Raw genomic sequence first — 12,858 nt, 5'->3', positions numbered from 1 at the left:
TTCTGGAAAGAAAGAAGTGTGACCCCCCTCCCGGTAAGCAGTCATGCTGGGGAAGCAACTTCCTCCTTGGAGGAAGTTCAGTATTAGCTAGTCAAAGGCGTCACATTGGAAAGATGCGGTGGCTGAAATCCGGTCAACCCAGACAATGCAATCATCCGCATTTAAGTGGATAAGCAGCAGCGGATGGGAACTCTTTGGATGAATTGACAAAAAAAAATATATATATATATATCACTTTTCAGCCATTCCTCTGGCTCTTCAGGCAATGTTTTCTCAACCTTGGCAAATTTTTAAGACAGGTGGACTTCAATTCCTAGAATTCCCCTGGCTGGGGAATTCTGGGAGTTGAAGTCCACCTGTCTTAAAAAGTGGCCAAGGTTGAGAAACCGTGCTCTAATGCATCCTGCCCGGTGGCTATTTTATTAGCTCCTCTCTTTCAACTCAAAAAGAGAACAATTCTTTGCCTTTCAATTCTTTGAAAGCGTTTAACTTGCACCAACTCAGAACTGTCGTAAGCCGAAGCAAATTCTGAACGGCTCTGTTCATCCAGCCACACCTCCCCACAAGTGCAAAGGGCCCACAATCTCAGAGTTCCTGCACATTTGTTTTCAACCCATCACTGGGCTCCTCCCACCTGGAGGCTAACTTAAGAGAAGGTAAAAGGCAAAGAACCACCGATCTGAAGGCTGTAGACTTTTCATTGGGGCAGGCCCACCTTAAAGGAGAGAATCGCTTAGACTCTCAAGTTATTGAAGAAAAAGATCTGGGTTCAAAGGACTGGGGTGGGGGAATGGGGTAAGACACTGTGTCCCGGCCCCCTCAAGCCTGTTGTATTATTTAAATAATCCCCTACAACCCTCTTTAGGGAAAAAAAAAGAGAGAGAGAAATTAACATGGTGTTTGTACATAAGCAGATGTAGTCCAATTATTATTTTTTTAGGACTCAAGTATTAAGACCCTTCAAATAACAATTCCCGTCGATAATTCCGGAGCCAGTTCATGCCAACTTTCCATGCTGCACCTTCTGCTTAAGGATCGATTTCTCTTTATAATCACCAACACCAGGGGTTCCTGGTCTTTATAATCCCCCACCCAATTCCAAGGTGCATCCACAAAAACAACTTTTGTCATGATACCCGTTCTTTCTTTCTTTCTTTTTCTCCTCCTCCCCACTCCCCCGCTTCTAAAGCACCCTTTCAAGACGAAACTGAATGCCAACAGACAAGGATCTAAATGCAAATTAGGATCTCCAGCAGATACTCAGAAGGAGTCCTCATGATTCCATGCAGTCTGGGAAACGGAGGGTGGAGGCAGAGATGAGAAATTGGGGCTCAACGCAATTCACTGACCAGAGATGCGGAAAGCCGCTTCTTTCAAAAAGAGTTGATTCCGACGCAGGGACCGACATCTACAATCGCTTCCCCCTTCTTTTTATTCAGCTTCTCCTCCCCCCCTAACCCCCATTTCCTTTCCTGGTACTTGGAAGGCAGGAGAAAACGAGGCCTTTCCCTTCATCTTATGTTCTAACTCTGCCTCTTTCTTCTCTAAAAGAGGAACTCGAATCGATGCCATCGGAAAGCCGCCCAGTCTCCTGCGGCAGGAGGAGTTCGGGAGAAGCAGCAGGGACTTCGTGGGCTCAGGAGATCCTATTTTCTGGGGGGAGCGGCGTGGGATCCCTCTCGGCAGGCCTTTCGGAGGCCTGACTTAGGAGTCCCCTTAAAGCCAACCCTTGGGAGGAGTCTGTCTTCAGAGGCTCAGCTCGGCCTACCGAACTCTCTGGCGGCTGGGGAACGTCTTCCAGCTCTGACTGGGCCGTGGCGGGAGAAGGTGTATTGGTCACAGAGGTCCCAACGGTGGGCATTCCCTCAATCGTGACGGAGCTCACTTCCGTGCGGTCACTACTACTAACCAAACTTTGGGTCGCCGGGTTCGAGGCGGGCTCCAGGTCCTGCAAAGTCCCTCCGCTAGTCACAACGGCCGGAGTGGCCCCCGAGTCCAGAAAGGAACTGCCCAGGTTGGAGAGAAAGGAGGCTTCTGTGATGACAGCGGCTGTCTCTGCCACCCAATTCAAGTCATTCCCGAGGGAGACGCCAGCGCCGGAGGACGGGGGGCCGTGGCCTTCCCCAGAAACTGGGGAGCCGTCTCCTGCCCCGGCTGTGCTGGCGTCCAGGGGGGGCTGCTGGTCGGCCGAACTGGTGGCCGCCACGGTTGTGTTGTTGTTGAGGTTGTCCTGGAGAGCGGTCTGGGTCCCCACCTGCTGGTTCTGGAGCAACATCTCCTGGATGCGGATCTGCTGGAGGATGGCTGGCAACTCGTAATGGTGGAAGAAGTAGATCATGGAATGCTGCCAAGGAGGGGAAGAGAGGAGCCGGAGAGAAGAAAAGTTTCTGATACCTGGGCTGAGCAAGAAAGTTCTCCCCTCTACACACCCCCAACCTCCCAAAATGTATAAACCAATCACTCCTCCTTGAGCTTTAAAGAGAACCGGTGTGGTGGTTAAGGTGCTAGGCTAGAAACTGGGAGAGGAGGAGTTCTAGTCCTGCCTTAGGCAACAAAGCCAGCTTAGGAGCCGTGGTGGTTAGAAGGCAGGATTGCAGGCAAACTCTGCCCATAGCCAGGAGTTCAATCCTAACAGGGGCTCAAGCTTGAGCCCTCTTTCCATCCTTCCAAGGTCGGTAAAAGGAGGACCCCGATTGTTGGAGGCAGGAGGCTGACTCTGTCAACCGCTTAAAGAGGGCTGCAAAGCACTACAAAGCGGCATATAAGTCTAAGTGCCACTGCTATTGCTTTGGGTGATCCCTCTCTTTCAGCTCAGCCCATCTCAAAGGGCTTTTCTCGTGGGGAAATAACGGGCAGGAGCATTACATATGCCACCTTGGGGTGCTGAAGGTGAAGGTGGGATCACAGAAGTTGGGCATTACCTGCCACCCAAGTAACTTAGATGCTGTTAGGAAAGGCCAAATTCCCTACCCTGCACGAAACATTCCACTATGCCCGTTTCTGCTCCAACTTTATTGAAGGCAGTTGGTGAAGACTGAGTGGGATCCGTATCAGCAAAGCAGGATCATGAGCCTGCAATCCTAACCATCTTTCCTGAATCAGCCCCGGCCCAGCTATTCTCTCGGCCCTGCGATGATTCTCAAAATGAAAGCAGCACAGCCAGTGCAAACCACTAATTTTCTGGCTAAGATGCGGAAGAATCATCGCGGAAAATTCTCCGTCAACTATTTGCCTTGCTTTTTTGTGTCCCACAACCCGGATTTTGTCTTTTACAAGAGTCTAGCTATTCAGGAAGACAAAATGACAGCTGGATAATTTCTGAGATTTCAAGTCTGTTATTTACGTACTTGAAAGCCAAAGGACTAGAAATTTGGCAAACCATGCCTGAAATTGCATTTTCTCAGCGGAGGCTAAACTGTAGAACGGATTCTATCTTTTGAAATCTGTCCTGCTTTAGGGGTTCACACAATGCCGTGCGGCCTTGTTTAGAGCCAGAAGCTTACCTGTATGAAAAGCCACGAAGTCACCAAGGCTAAACTGCTATATTGCCCATTGAAGCGATAATGGTAGGCATAGAAGGCAAAGTGGTACAAGTAGAAAAACCTGGAGAGAGACGGAAATGTAAATATGCAGGCAGACGCATTTACATACAATATATTACACAATCCCATGTTTGCTACCATTCTGAACACAAATGGTTGTATTCCTCCCCCACCCCCCCCACTTCGCTTCAGAGAAGTGTAAAAGTGAACAGAGAGAGAGAGAAACAGCCCGGTCCTATAATGAATGAGGGGGGATAACCAGGGCAGGGAAAGGGCAGCGATGCTGCTGAGAAGGAAGACGATGCTGGAGTAGCAGAGATTTAAGGAGTCAAACTGGCCCTGGGAGGGCCGTATCAACCAAGATGGCCTCCAGTCTGGGGGTGGGGAGGAATGAGCCCCACCTGTGACACTAAAGACAGACCATCCATCAGACAAGGTGGAGCTAGATGAACATCTAAATTGAGAAGGGCCATTCTGTGACTCGTTAAATTGCTTTCCTGAAAAACCCCGAAAAGACCGTTTGGTCTAGTGGTTAAGGAACCAGGCTAAAAACCATGAGTTCTAGTCCCGCCATAGGCATGAAAGCTGGGTGGGTGGCTTTTAGCCAAGCATCAGGAGACGGTGAGTTCTAGTCCTGCCTTAGGCATGAAAGCTGGCTGTTCACTTTTGGCCAAGCACCAGGAGACTGTGGGTTCTAGTCCTGCTTTAGGCATAAAGTCGGCTGAGTGATTTTGGTTTAATCTCTTTCTCTCAACCTAGCCCACCTCATAAGATTGTTATTATGGGGAAAATAGGAGAAGGAAGGAGTATTATGTGTATTTGTTGCCTTGAGCTATTTAAAAAATAGTAAAAGGATAAAAAAAATATTTTAGAAAAGCCTCTAGGTACAATAAGTTATCTATCCTGCCCATTGTGACACCTCCAAAAATATTTACAAGCTCCCCCCTCCCCCCCACTCTGCCCTACTTCCCAGAGGTTGCTATCTCTGATCCAGGGAGGCCACTGGTCAGTCTCTGACTGAGTCCCGTCCCAGGTCTGTACCTCAACCAGTGCCTCTTGCTTGTGTTGGTATGGCAGCAAATTGCATCGTACTGGTCCGCCAACCACACAATGAGGATGATATAGAAGGCCGTGGTGGTGTCATTGAAGAACTCGGACATGATGGCCTCCATGCCTGTTTCAAGAGGGAAGACAAGGAAGAGAACATCAACATGCTGCCTGCGAGATTATCACCCTCCATAAATCTCAGCCCAAATACGATGCCTTCTTGCACCCATGAAACTTTTGCCACACAGAGACTGGCTTTAAATCCACAGACTGTGCTCGGCATAACTGCAAAAAAAAACCTGGAAGCTCTGCATTCATCTTTAAGAAAGAAATGCCTCCAGCCTTTCAGAAGGTATTTCTTCAATATGATGGGTTAAGACAGTTGACAAAAGGCAGGCAGGTGGTTGAAGGATACTTCAATAGGTTGGAAAGGAGGATTTTACAGTTGTTTTTTTTAACCTTGGCGATTTGAAGTTGTGTGGACTTGAACTCCCAGACTTGTGTAGACTTCAACTCTGGCTGGGGAATTCTGAGAGTTGAAGTCCACACAACTTCAAATCCCCAAGGCTGAGAAACACTGTACTATAGTAATGTGTCAAATAAATATTAAACAAATAAACAAGCAGAACCAAGGAAAGTCTTGACTGGAAAAGGGTTGAGTTCTTTCCAATTAATAGGGGCTTCCTGTCCCTTTCCCCACCACTGCGGATTCTTTCTGGAGGTTAAAAGCGTAGGTGGTCTCCTTACCTACTAAAGCCAAGATGACGGTCAGCAAAGGAGCTGCGGGGAAGGCGATTGTCATGTTCATTTCCAGCATCTGTAACAGGTCCACTGTTAAAAGGGAAAGGAGGCCAAATTCAGAAGACAGCAGTCAGACAAGAGATAAATTCATTTTTCTTGGCCTATGGAAGGGGTCTGCAACCTGCGGCTCTGGAGCCACATGCGGCTCTTTCAGCCCTCTGCTGCGGCTCCCTATCAGCTGGTCCTACCACTGGCTGGTCCCTCCCCTCCCCATCATTCCTCGCCTGGCCTGAGAAGGTAAGGGTGATGGCGGATGGCGGGGGATGGAGAGACTCTCCATATTCCAGAGCAGGAAGTGACTGGGTGGGAGTGAGTTACGTCAAGGTGGCCATGCCCACCCAGTCACACCCGCTGTTAAATTATTGGCTCCCAGTGTTTTCTTTTCTGTGGGAAGCGGGTCCAAATGGCTCTTTGGGTGTTTAAGGTTGCAAATCCCTGGCCTATGGGGTGACCCAGGAACGTAGCCTACAGCTAGAAGTCAAATGGGATCCCAGGTAAAAGAATTTAGAGAAACGCTGCTCGGCAGAGTAAGGAGATATTGGGGCACAGCCCTATTCCAAAGTTCAAGGCGATTTCACGCAACAAGAACAACCGGCCATTCAGTGGTAGGGTAGAGGCCATACAGGTCAAAGCCAGTGTATATACCAGAATGCAAGGTAGTCCTTGACTTAGGACCACAATTCAGCCCAACGTTTCTATTGCTAAGTGATACGTTTGTTCAAGTGAATTTTGCCCCATTTTTACAAACTTTCTTGCCACAAGAAGTGAGATTAAGTGGATCACTGCAGTTGCTAAGTTAGGAACACAGCTGTTAAGGGAATCTGGCTTCCGCATTGACTTTGCTTGTCAGAAGGTCACAAAAGGGGATCGCGGGACACCGGGACCCAGCCACCGTCATAAATATGAGTCAGTTGCCAAGCGGCTGAATTCTGATCACGTGACTGTGAGGACGCTGCAACGATTGTAAGTGTGAAAAACAGTCAGAAGTCTCTTTTTTTTGTTCAGTGCCCCAAAGGCGCTTTTTCAGGAGGCAACTGGGCTTGTCTTGCTTTTTTTCTTTGAAGGCGTTTCACTTTTCATCCAAGAAGCTTCTTCAGCTCTGACTGGACGGTGGGGGTGGTGGAAGAAGCTTCTTGGTTGAGAAGTGAAATGTCCTCAAAGGAAAAAAAAAACAAGACAAGCCCAGTTGCCACCATGACCTGGATGACCGAGAATCTCCACAGATCTTTTTTTTCAGAGCTATTGTTACTTCGTTTTTTTAAAAATATATTTTTATTGAACATTTTTCAACATTTGTAACAGCGCTACAGCATTGAAAGTACTTGTATAGACATGATAATTACATTACTAATCTTGACTTCTATTTTCTAGCCAGTTGTACCATGCGTCCCAAACCAAATAATATTCCGAATCACCTCTACCTTTTAATTCTACAGTAAGCCTATCCATCTCCGTGCAATCTAAAATCTTTTTTTTAATCGCTATCCCATCGGATGTTCTCAACCAGAAGTCCAGAATGCTATCGTAACTTCGAATGGTTACTAAATGAACTTTTGCAAGTTGAGGACAACCTATACATACTTCAAGGTCTTGGAAAGCAACCTCCGATTTCTGATTAAGAAGCCATTGCTCAGAACTGACAAGGGGGCAAAAAAAAAATCTCAATTTTAGCATCTCTCCTGCTTCAGGGTTTCTCAACCGTGGCAACTTCAAGATTGCGGACTTCAATTCTCAGCGTACCCCACACAGCCCGAATTCCCCAAATAGTCAGATAAGCTGGCCTGGGGAATGCTGGGAGTTGAAGTCCGTGCATCTTCAAGTTGCCACGGTTGAGAAACACGGTCCTACTTGACAAACTGCCCTTGACTTAAAACCTTTTGTTGAGTGATGGAAGTTACAACAGCACCGGGGGAAAAAAAGTGACCTACAATCACAATTACAATCATTGCAGCATTCCTACAATCATACAATCAAAATTCAGGCACTTGGCAAATGCCTTCCATTTTACAACAGCTGCAGCATCCCAGGGTCATGTGCACTGTCATTTGTGACCTTCCCAGCTGGCTCCCAACAAGCAATGGGAGAAGATGGGATTGTCACTTAACAACTGCACAATCCACTTAAGAACTGCAGTGATTTGCTTAAAACTGCGGTTTTAAAAAATGGTCATAAAATCAGGCACGAATCACATAACAATTCCACTGCTTGGCAGTGGAAATTCTGACTCCGATTGTGGTCATCAGTCAAGGACTATCTGCATAAGAGCCTCGGTGGCGCAGTGGTTAAGAGTGCTGTACTGCAGGCCACTTCTGCTGACTATCGGCTGCCTGCAATTTGGCAGTTCAAATCCCACCAGGTTCAAGGTCGACTCAGCCTTCCATCCTTCCGAGGTGGGTAAAATGAGGACACAGATTGTTGGGGGCCATAGACTGACTCTGTAAAACCACTTAAAGAGGTCTGTAAAGCACTATAAAGCAGCATATAAGTCTTAAGTGCTACTGCTATTGCTGTAAAGGTCTGCTTATAAACATCAGCTACAGTCTTCCTAAAGCTGCTAATGCAACCTTACTCCCTGCTAGAAAATTAAATTTCCATCACTAGAGAAAGTTCCAGCCAGCTGCTATCTAATATCAGGATGCCAAAATGATGATTCATTAAAGGGTGAACAAACAACCAAATATTTCTTGGCTGCGCTGTTCAAGACTGCACATTAAAATAAATCACGGCAAGCACCATACCGGGGAGTCGTTATTTAACATGGATTAGGATTCAAATGGACCATAGCAGCGTTTAAACCAAGAATGTGCAGGTTTTCAAGGTTGATAGCTGTTCTCAATCTTTGCCTGGCACGCTGAATAGCAAATGGAACGGTTTTTCATTTACACTGAATTAAAATTAAATGTACCCACTGTACCTAACACTATTACTCCTGTGCTCAGAATAATCACATTAACGGCATGGAATAAATTGAAATAAGTTCCTCCTTATATTAAAAACTACGGTCAAAACACTGAACCCGCTCCCATAATTTGCGGCTTCTCAGTACTCTCATCATAGCAACAGCAATAAAATTTAGACTGATATACTGCTTTGTGGAGCTTTGCAACCCTCTCTGAGCAGTTTACAGAGTTGGCATATTGCCCCCAACAATCTGGGTCCTCCTTGGGTGGTCGGTGCTGAGTAGGGAAGGAGGGAAGGCTGATTCGACCTTGAGCCCAGTCAGGATCAAACTCCTGGCAGTGAGCAGTGTCAGCCTGCAATTCTGCATTTTAACCACTGTACCCTCACGGCTCACAACTCACCCTCATGCTCATTCCAAGCCCACCAGGACAGCAGGCATTGCAGAAACTCAGGGCAAGGATTTTTAAAACTTACCGATAAAAACGAAGATTTGGTGATGTGAGTAACGCAACAGCATGGAAACAGAGAGAGTCTGAAAAGAGACAAGTTGGTAAACATTAAATCCTGAAAGCCCCAAGGCCAACCATGAAAAGCAGGAAAGCCTTCTCATAGATTCTGATAGTTGAAAAGCACTCTCTGGAATGAAAATTAATGTGCCCAGAATTAAAATGAAAAACACAATTCATTTAACCATTCCAAAGTTTTGTGCTTAAAGTGTTGACAGAGATGGGCTATTATCCTCAGAAAAAGTGTTAGTCTTGCAAATTGTTCTACAACTGATGTTCTTCCACTACTACATCTCTTTGTGACTCTCATTTCTGGAGAACGGTAACAGTAAACTTGTCTTAGGCTACTTCAATTTCTCAAACTAAAACAAACCATCTTCCTCCCCACCAAGACCATCACATCCAACTGTCTCTCTGCTCAGCTTTTATAGACACAGGTTGCAGGTCTGGCTAGGAAAGAGGTTTTAAAGGGACAGGGTACCACCAGCCCACAGGTGCTAGCCATTTTGCAGGGAACCAGTCCTCTCACATATCTGATCTAGGATTTTAACTCATGCATTAATTTAATTATCTCAGGTAATATGTTCATTTTTACAGTATTATTGCAGTAAGTCCTAGCCAGGAAAATCTTCATTTCTTGCACCTTTCAAGGTCATGTTTTATTTCTTTCCATATTTTTTAATAAACACTTTGGAAACTGCCTTCATTATATCGCATCCGATAAAGCCCTAAACATTTCACTGGGGGTAGTTTTGTTACAATCATTCTCTTCTTTCACATAATGTTGTTCTTTAGAAATTAAAACGCCTTTGTTTCCTTCTTGTTAATTTTGCGCGCAGAAAGGCAGCCAAAACCTTTGATTACTTTTATCATCTGTCATGTACAGTGTTGCGGTTGGGTTAACTGTAAGCACGAGCCATCTGCGTAACATTTTATCTTGGATTCCTCTCCTTGCTGGTTCAGTTGCTGATAAGATCCAGAGGCTACAAAACAATCACAATACGGCCACAAATTTCTGTTCTTAAGTGAGTTTTACCCCCTTTTACGACCTTCCTTGCCACCGTTGTTCAGTGAATCACTGCACTTGTTAAGTTAGTAACCCGGTTGGTTAAGTGAATCCGGATTCCCCGTTGACATTCCTGGTCAGGTCTCAAAAGTTGATCTTGTGACCTCAGGACGCCACAACCATCATAAAAATAGGAATCGCCATGGCCAACCATCTGAATTTTGATTACGTGACCAGGGGTGCTGTAATGACCGTGAAGTGTGAAAAACAGTAAACCTTTCTCTTTTAGTGATGTTGCAACTTCGAATGGTCACTAAATGAATTGTCGTAAACCGAGGACTGCCTGTATTGAAGGCCGTTGAACAGGGAACCCTTCTGCATCCCTGGCAAAGCTGCCTTGAGCTATGCTGTGGCAGGATTGCGGCCCATGAAACACAAACCAGGCTTTGGGTGTCTCCCACAACGGCTTGAAAATTCTGGGAAACAACAACGGCCGATTCAGGCTGAGGAAGAAAAAAAAAAAGGTAAGAGGAGAGAAATACTCACGAAGATCACCATGATGACGAAGGCTGCAACGTAGGACGTCCTAGCCATCCACATGCTGATGAAACGATAGTGTTCCCCAGACACCACATTGCGAAGGAAACCTGTCAGACCAGTAAACAAAAGATGGGGGGGAGTGGGGGGGAAGAGAGGGAGGAAAGATAACAACGTGAGGAGGAATTCATTCATTCATTCAACAGGGTTTCCTAAGTATTTGGTACACTGGCTCTCTTAAGAAAGTCTCCACACAGCCTGGGATAATTCCATGTGATAAAGCCTCGCCTGAATGCAAAGCGTTTGCTGCGCTGTTTTAGAGGAGTTTTATTCTCGTTTGTGTATATGACGCCTACAAAGCTTCCCAAGATCCTGGGCACTTTACAATACAGGGAGTCTTCGACTTAGGACTAGGCGCTTAGATTTATAACCGCTGTGTTTTAACAACGGCCACAAAAAGATCATAAAATCGGTCATGTCACATGAGAACTCACTGCGGAAAAAGCAACTGCTACCCACCTGCCTTCATTCGAGGACCTGTATACTACACGAGTCAAAAAGAGGGCTGTGAAAATATCTACAGACCCCTCACATCCCGGACATAAACCGTTTCAACTCCTTCCCTCAAAACGACGCTATAGAGCCCTGCACACCAGAACAACTAGACACAAGGACAATTTTCCCCCAAACACCATCACTCTGCTAAACAAATAACTCCCTCAATGCTGTCCAACTATTTACAAAGTCTGCACTACTATTACTATTAATCTTCTCATCACTCCTTATCGCCCATCCCCTCCCACTTGTGACTGTATGACAATAACTTTGTTGCTTGTATCATTATGATTTATATGGACTGTGTGATGACCCAGGGTGGAATACAAAACAAACTCAGTCACAGAAAACAGGTGAAGCCCCTTTTATTCCTTCAGTTTGCTTCCAAGCTCTGAATATCTTGGACGGAAAACAAAAACACTCCCACACAAACAGTTAAGGAAAAAAGCAACACAAACCAGGCAAGATAAGGCCTGGAGGACGTCCACAGATAACACACACTGGGAAGGACGCCAAACTCAGAGAGGAACCACAAACTAGAGATATTTCCACGCTTTGTTTCCAGCGTTCGCCCTCATGCGTGTCCATCCTCTTATCCAGTTGTCACAGCTGCAGCCCATGAAGAGGATCAAGGCCCTCTCCTCCCCAGTAGACCATGTCTCTCCCTTATCCTCTCCTCCCTGCGTGCCCTAGGATGGAGAGGGGATGGGCCTGGGTCCTCCTCTGACTGCCCAGCCGGCCTCTGCCCTTCTCCAGCCTCCTCCACAACCTCCGGAGCCACACTTCCACTCCGTCGGCTGTTCCTCCTCTCCCTCAGAGTCCAACTCCACCAGGGGCATGACAGACTGTTTCCGAGTATGATTTGATTATATGGACTGTTTCCTAGTATGATTTATTGCTTATTATGACTATCATTAAGTGTTGTACCTTATGATTCTTGACTCTTGACAAATGTATCTTTTCTTTTATGTACACTGAGAGCATTTGCACCAAAGACAAATTCCATCTGTGTCCAATCACAATTGACCAATAAAGAATTCTATTCTATTCTATTCTATTCTATTCTATTCTATTCTATTCTATTCTATTCTATTCTATTTCTATCCTTATCCTTATTCCTTATTCCTTATTCCCTATTCTATTCTATTCTATTCTATTCTATGCTATGCTATGCTATGCTATGCTATGCTATGCTATGCTATTCTCATCAGAACTTACAAGCAAAATTGTGGGCTGACTTAACGTCATTAATTGAGGACTATCTTTAATCATAACATAAAATCCAATATAAAATCCTCTACCAATTTATCCGCATAGAGAGGGATGTAAAAAAAACCAGCCTTATCCCTTCTTTTATATGCATCCATGTCTGGTTTTCATGCAAGGTTATGACTGCCACCTACACTTTTTTAACCCTCCAAAGAAGAGGGGTTAAATCTATTTTCCGAAGCACCAGAAGACAAGGCAAGAAACAATGGATGGAAACTAACCAAGGAGAGAAGCAACCTGGAACTAAGGAGAAACTTCCTAAAAGTGAGGACAATTAACCAGTGGAACCGCTTGCCTCTAGAAGTTGTGGGTGCTCCATCACTGGAGGTTTTTAAGCAGATTGGACGGTCACTTGTCTGAAATGGTTTAGTTCTCCTGCTTGAGCAGGGAGCTGGATTAGAAGACCCTTCCAGCTCTATTCCAATTGATGTTAATGTCAATCCTGAAGCGAACCTGGCTGGGGCCATTTTTGAGGTTTCAGAGTTTGCCACTAGGTGGGAGGGGGAGATAAATCATTAACTAGGATTTTGCAGTCAAAACAGAAGTTTTTTCCTGTGGGAACCAAGGTCAGTCCGACAGGCAGCTGAGAGAGGAGGAGCAAAGTAACCAAGCAACTGGCCAGCACTTCTATTGGACCATGTGACTGAGACTTGGGGGACGTGGAAAACTTACATTTTTAATCAGGTAAAAAGCA

The 12,858-nt window shown here is 45.7% G+C and overlaps 1 protein-coding gene across 2 annotated transcripts in view; it reads right to left on the bottom strand.

Annotated features, from left to right (window-relative positions):
• Positions 1-1,139: 1,139 nt before the first annotated feature.
• The window catches only part of TMEM259 (transmembrane protein 259), a 29,783-nt gene continuing 18,064 nt past the window's right edge, over positions 1,140-12,858 (bottom strand). For both annotated transcript variants that reach the window (XM_026699008.2, XM_026699009.2), the window contains exons 6-11: positions 10,350-10,450; positions 8,766-8,823; positions 5,337-5,420; positions 4,584-4,716; positions 3,504-3,603; positions 1,140-2,344 (exon numbers count right to left, since the gene is read on the bottom strand). In XM_026699008.2, coding sequence (XP_026554793.1) covers positions 1,637-2,344; positions 3,504-3,603; positions 4,584-4,716; positions 5,337-5,420; positions 8,766-8,823; positions 10,350-10,450 — 1,184 coding nt within the window. In that variant the 3' untranslated portion in view covers positions 1,140-1,636. The remainder of the gene's footprint in view (positions 2,345-3,503; positions 3,604-4,583; positions 4,717-5,336; positions 5,421-8,765; positions 8,824-10,349; positions 10,451-12,858) is intronic.

The sequence above is a fragment of the Pseudonaja textilis genome, chromosome 1 (assembly GCF_049901715.1).
Source record: "Pseudonaja textilis isolate UNSWEBS1 chromosome 1, rPseTex1.2, whole genome shotgun sequence".
Classification (NCBI taxonomy): domain Eukaryota; kingdom Metazoa; phylum Chordata; class Lepidosauria; order Squamata; family Elapidae; genus Pseudonaja; species Pseudonaja textilis.
Note: the sequence above shows the minus strand (reverse complement) of the source record. Positions and strands in the feature narration are given on the sequence as shown.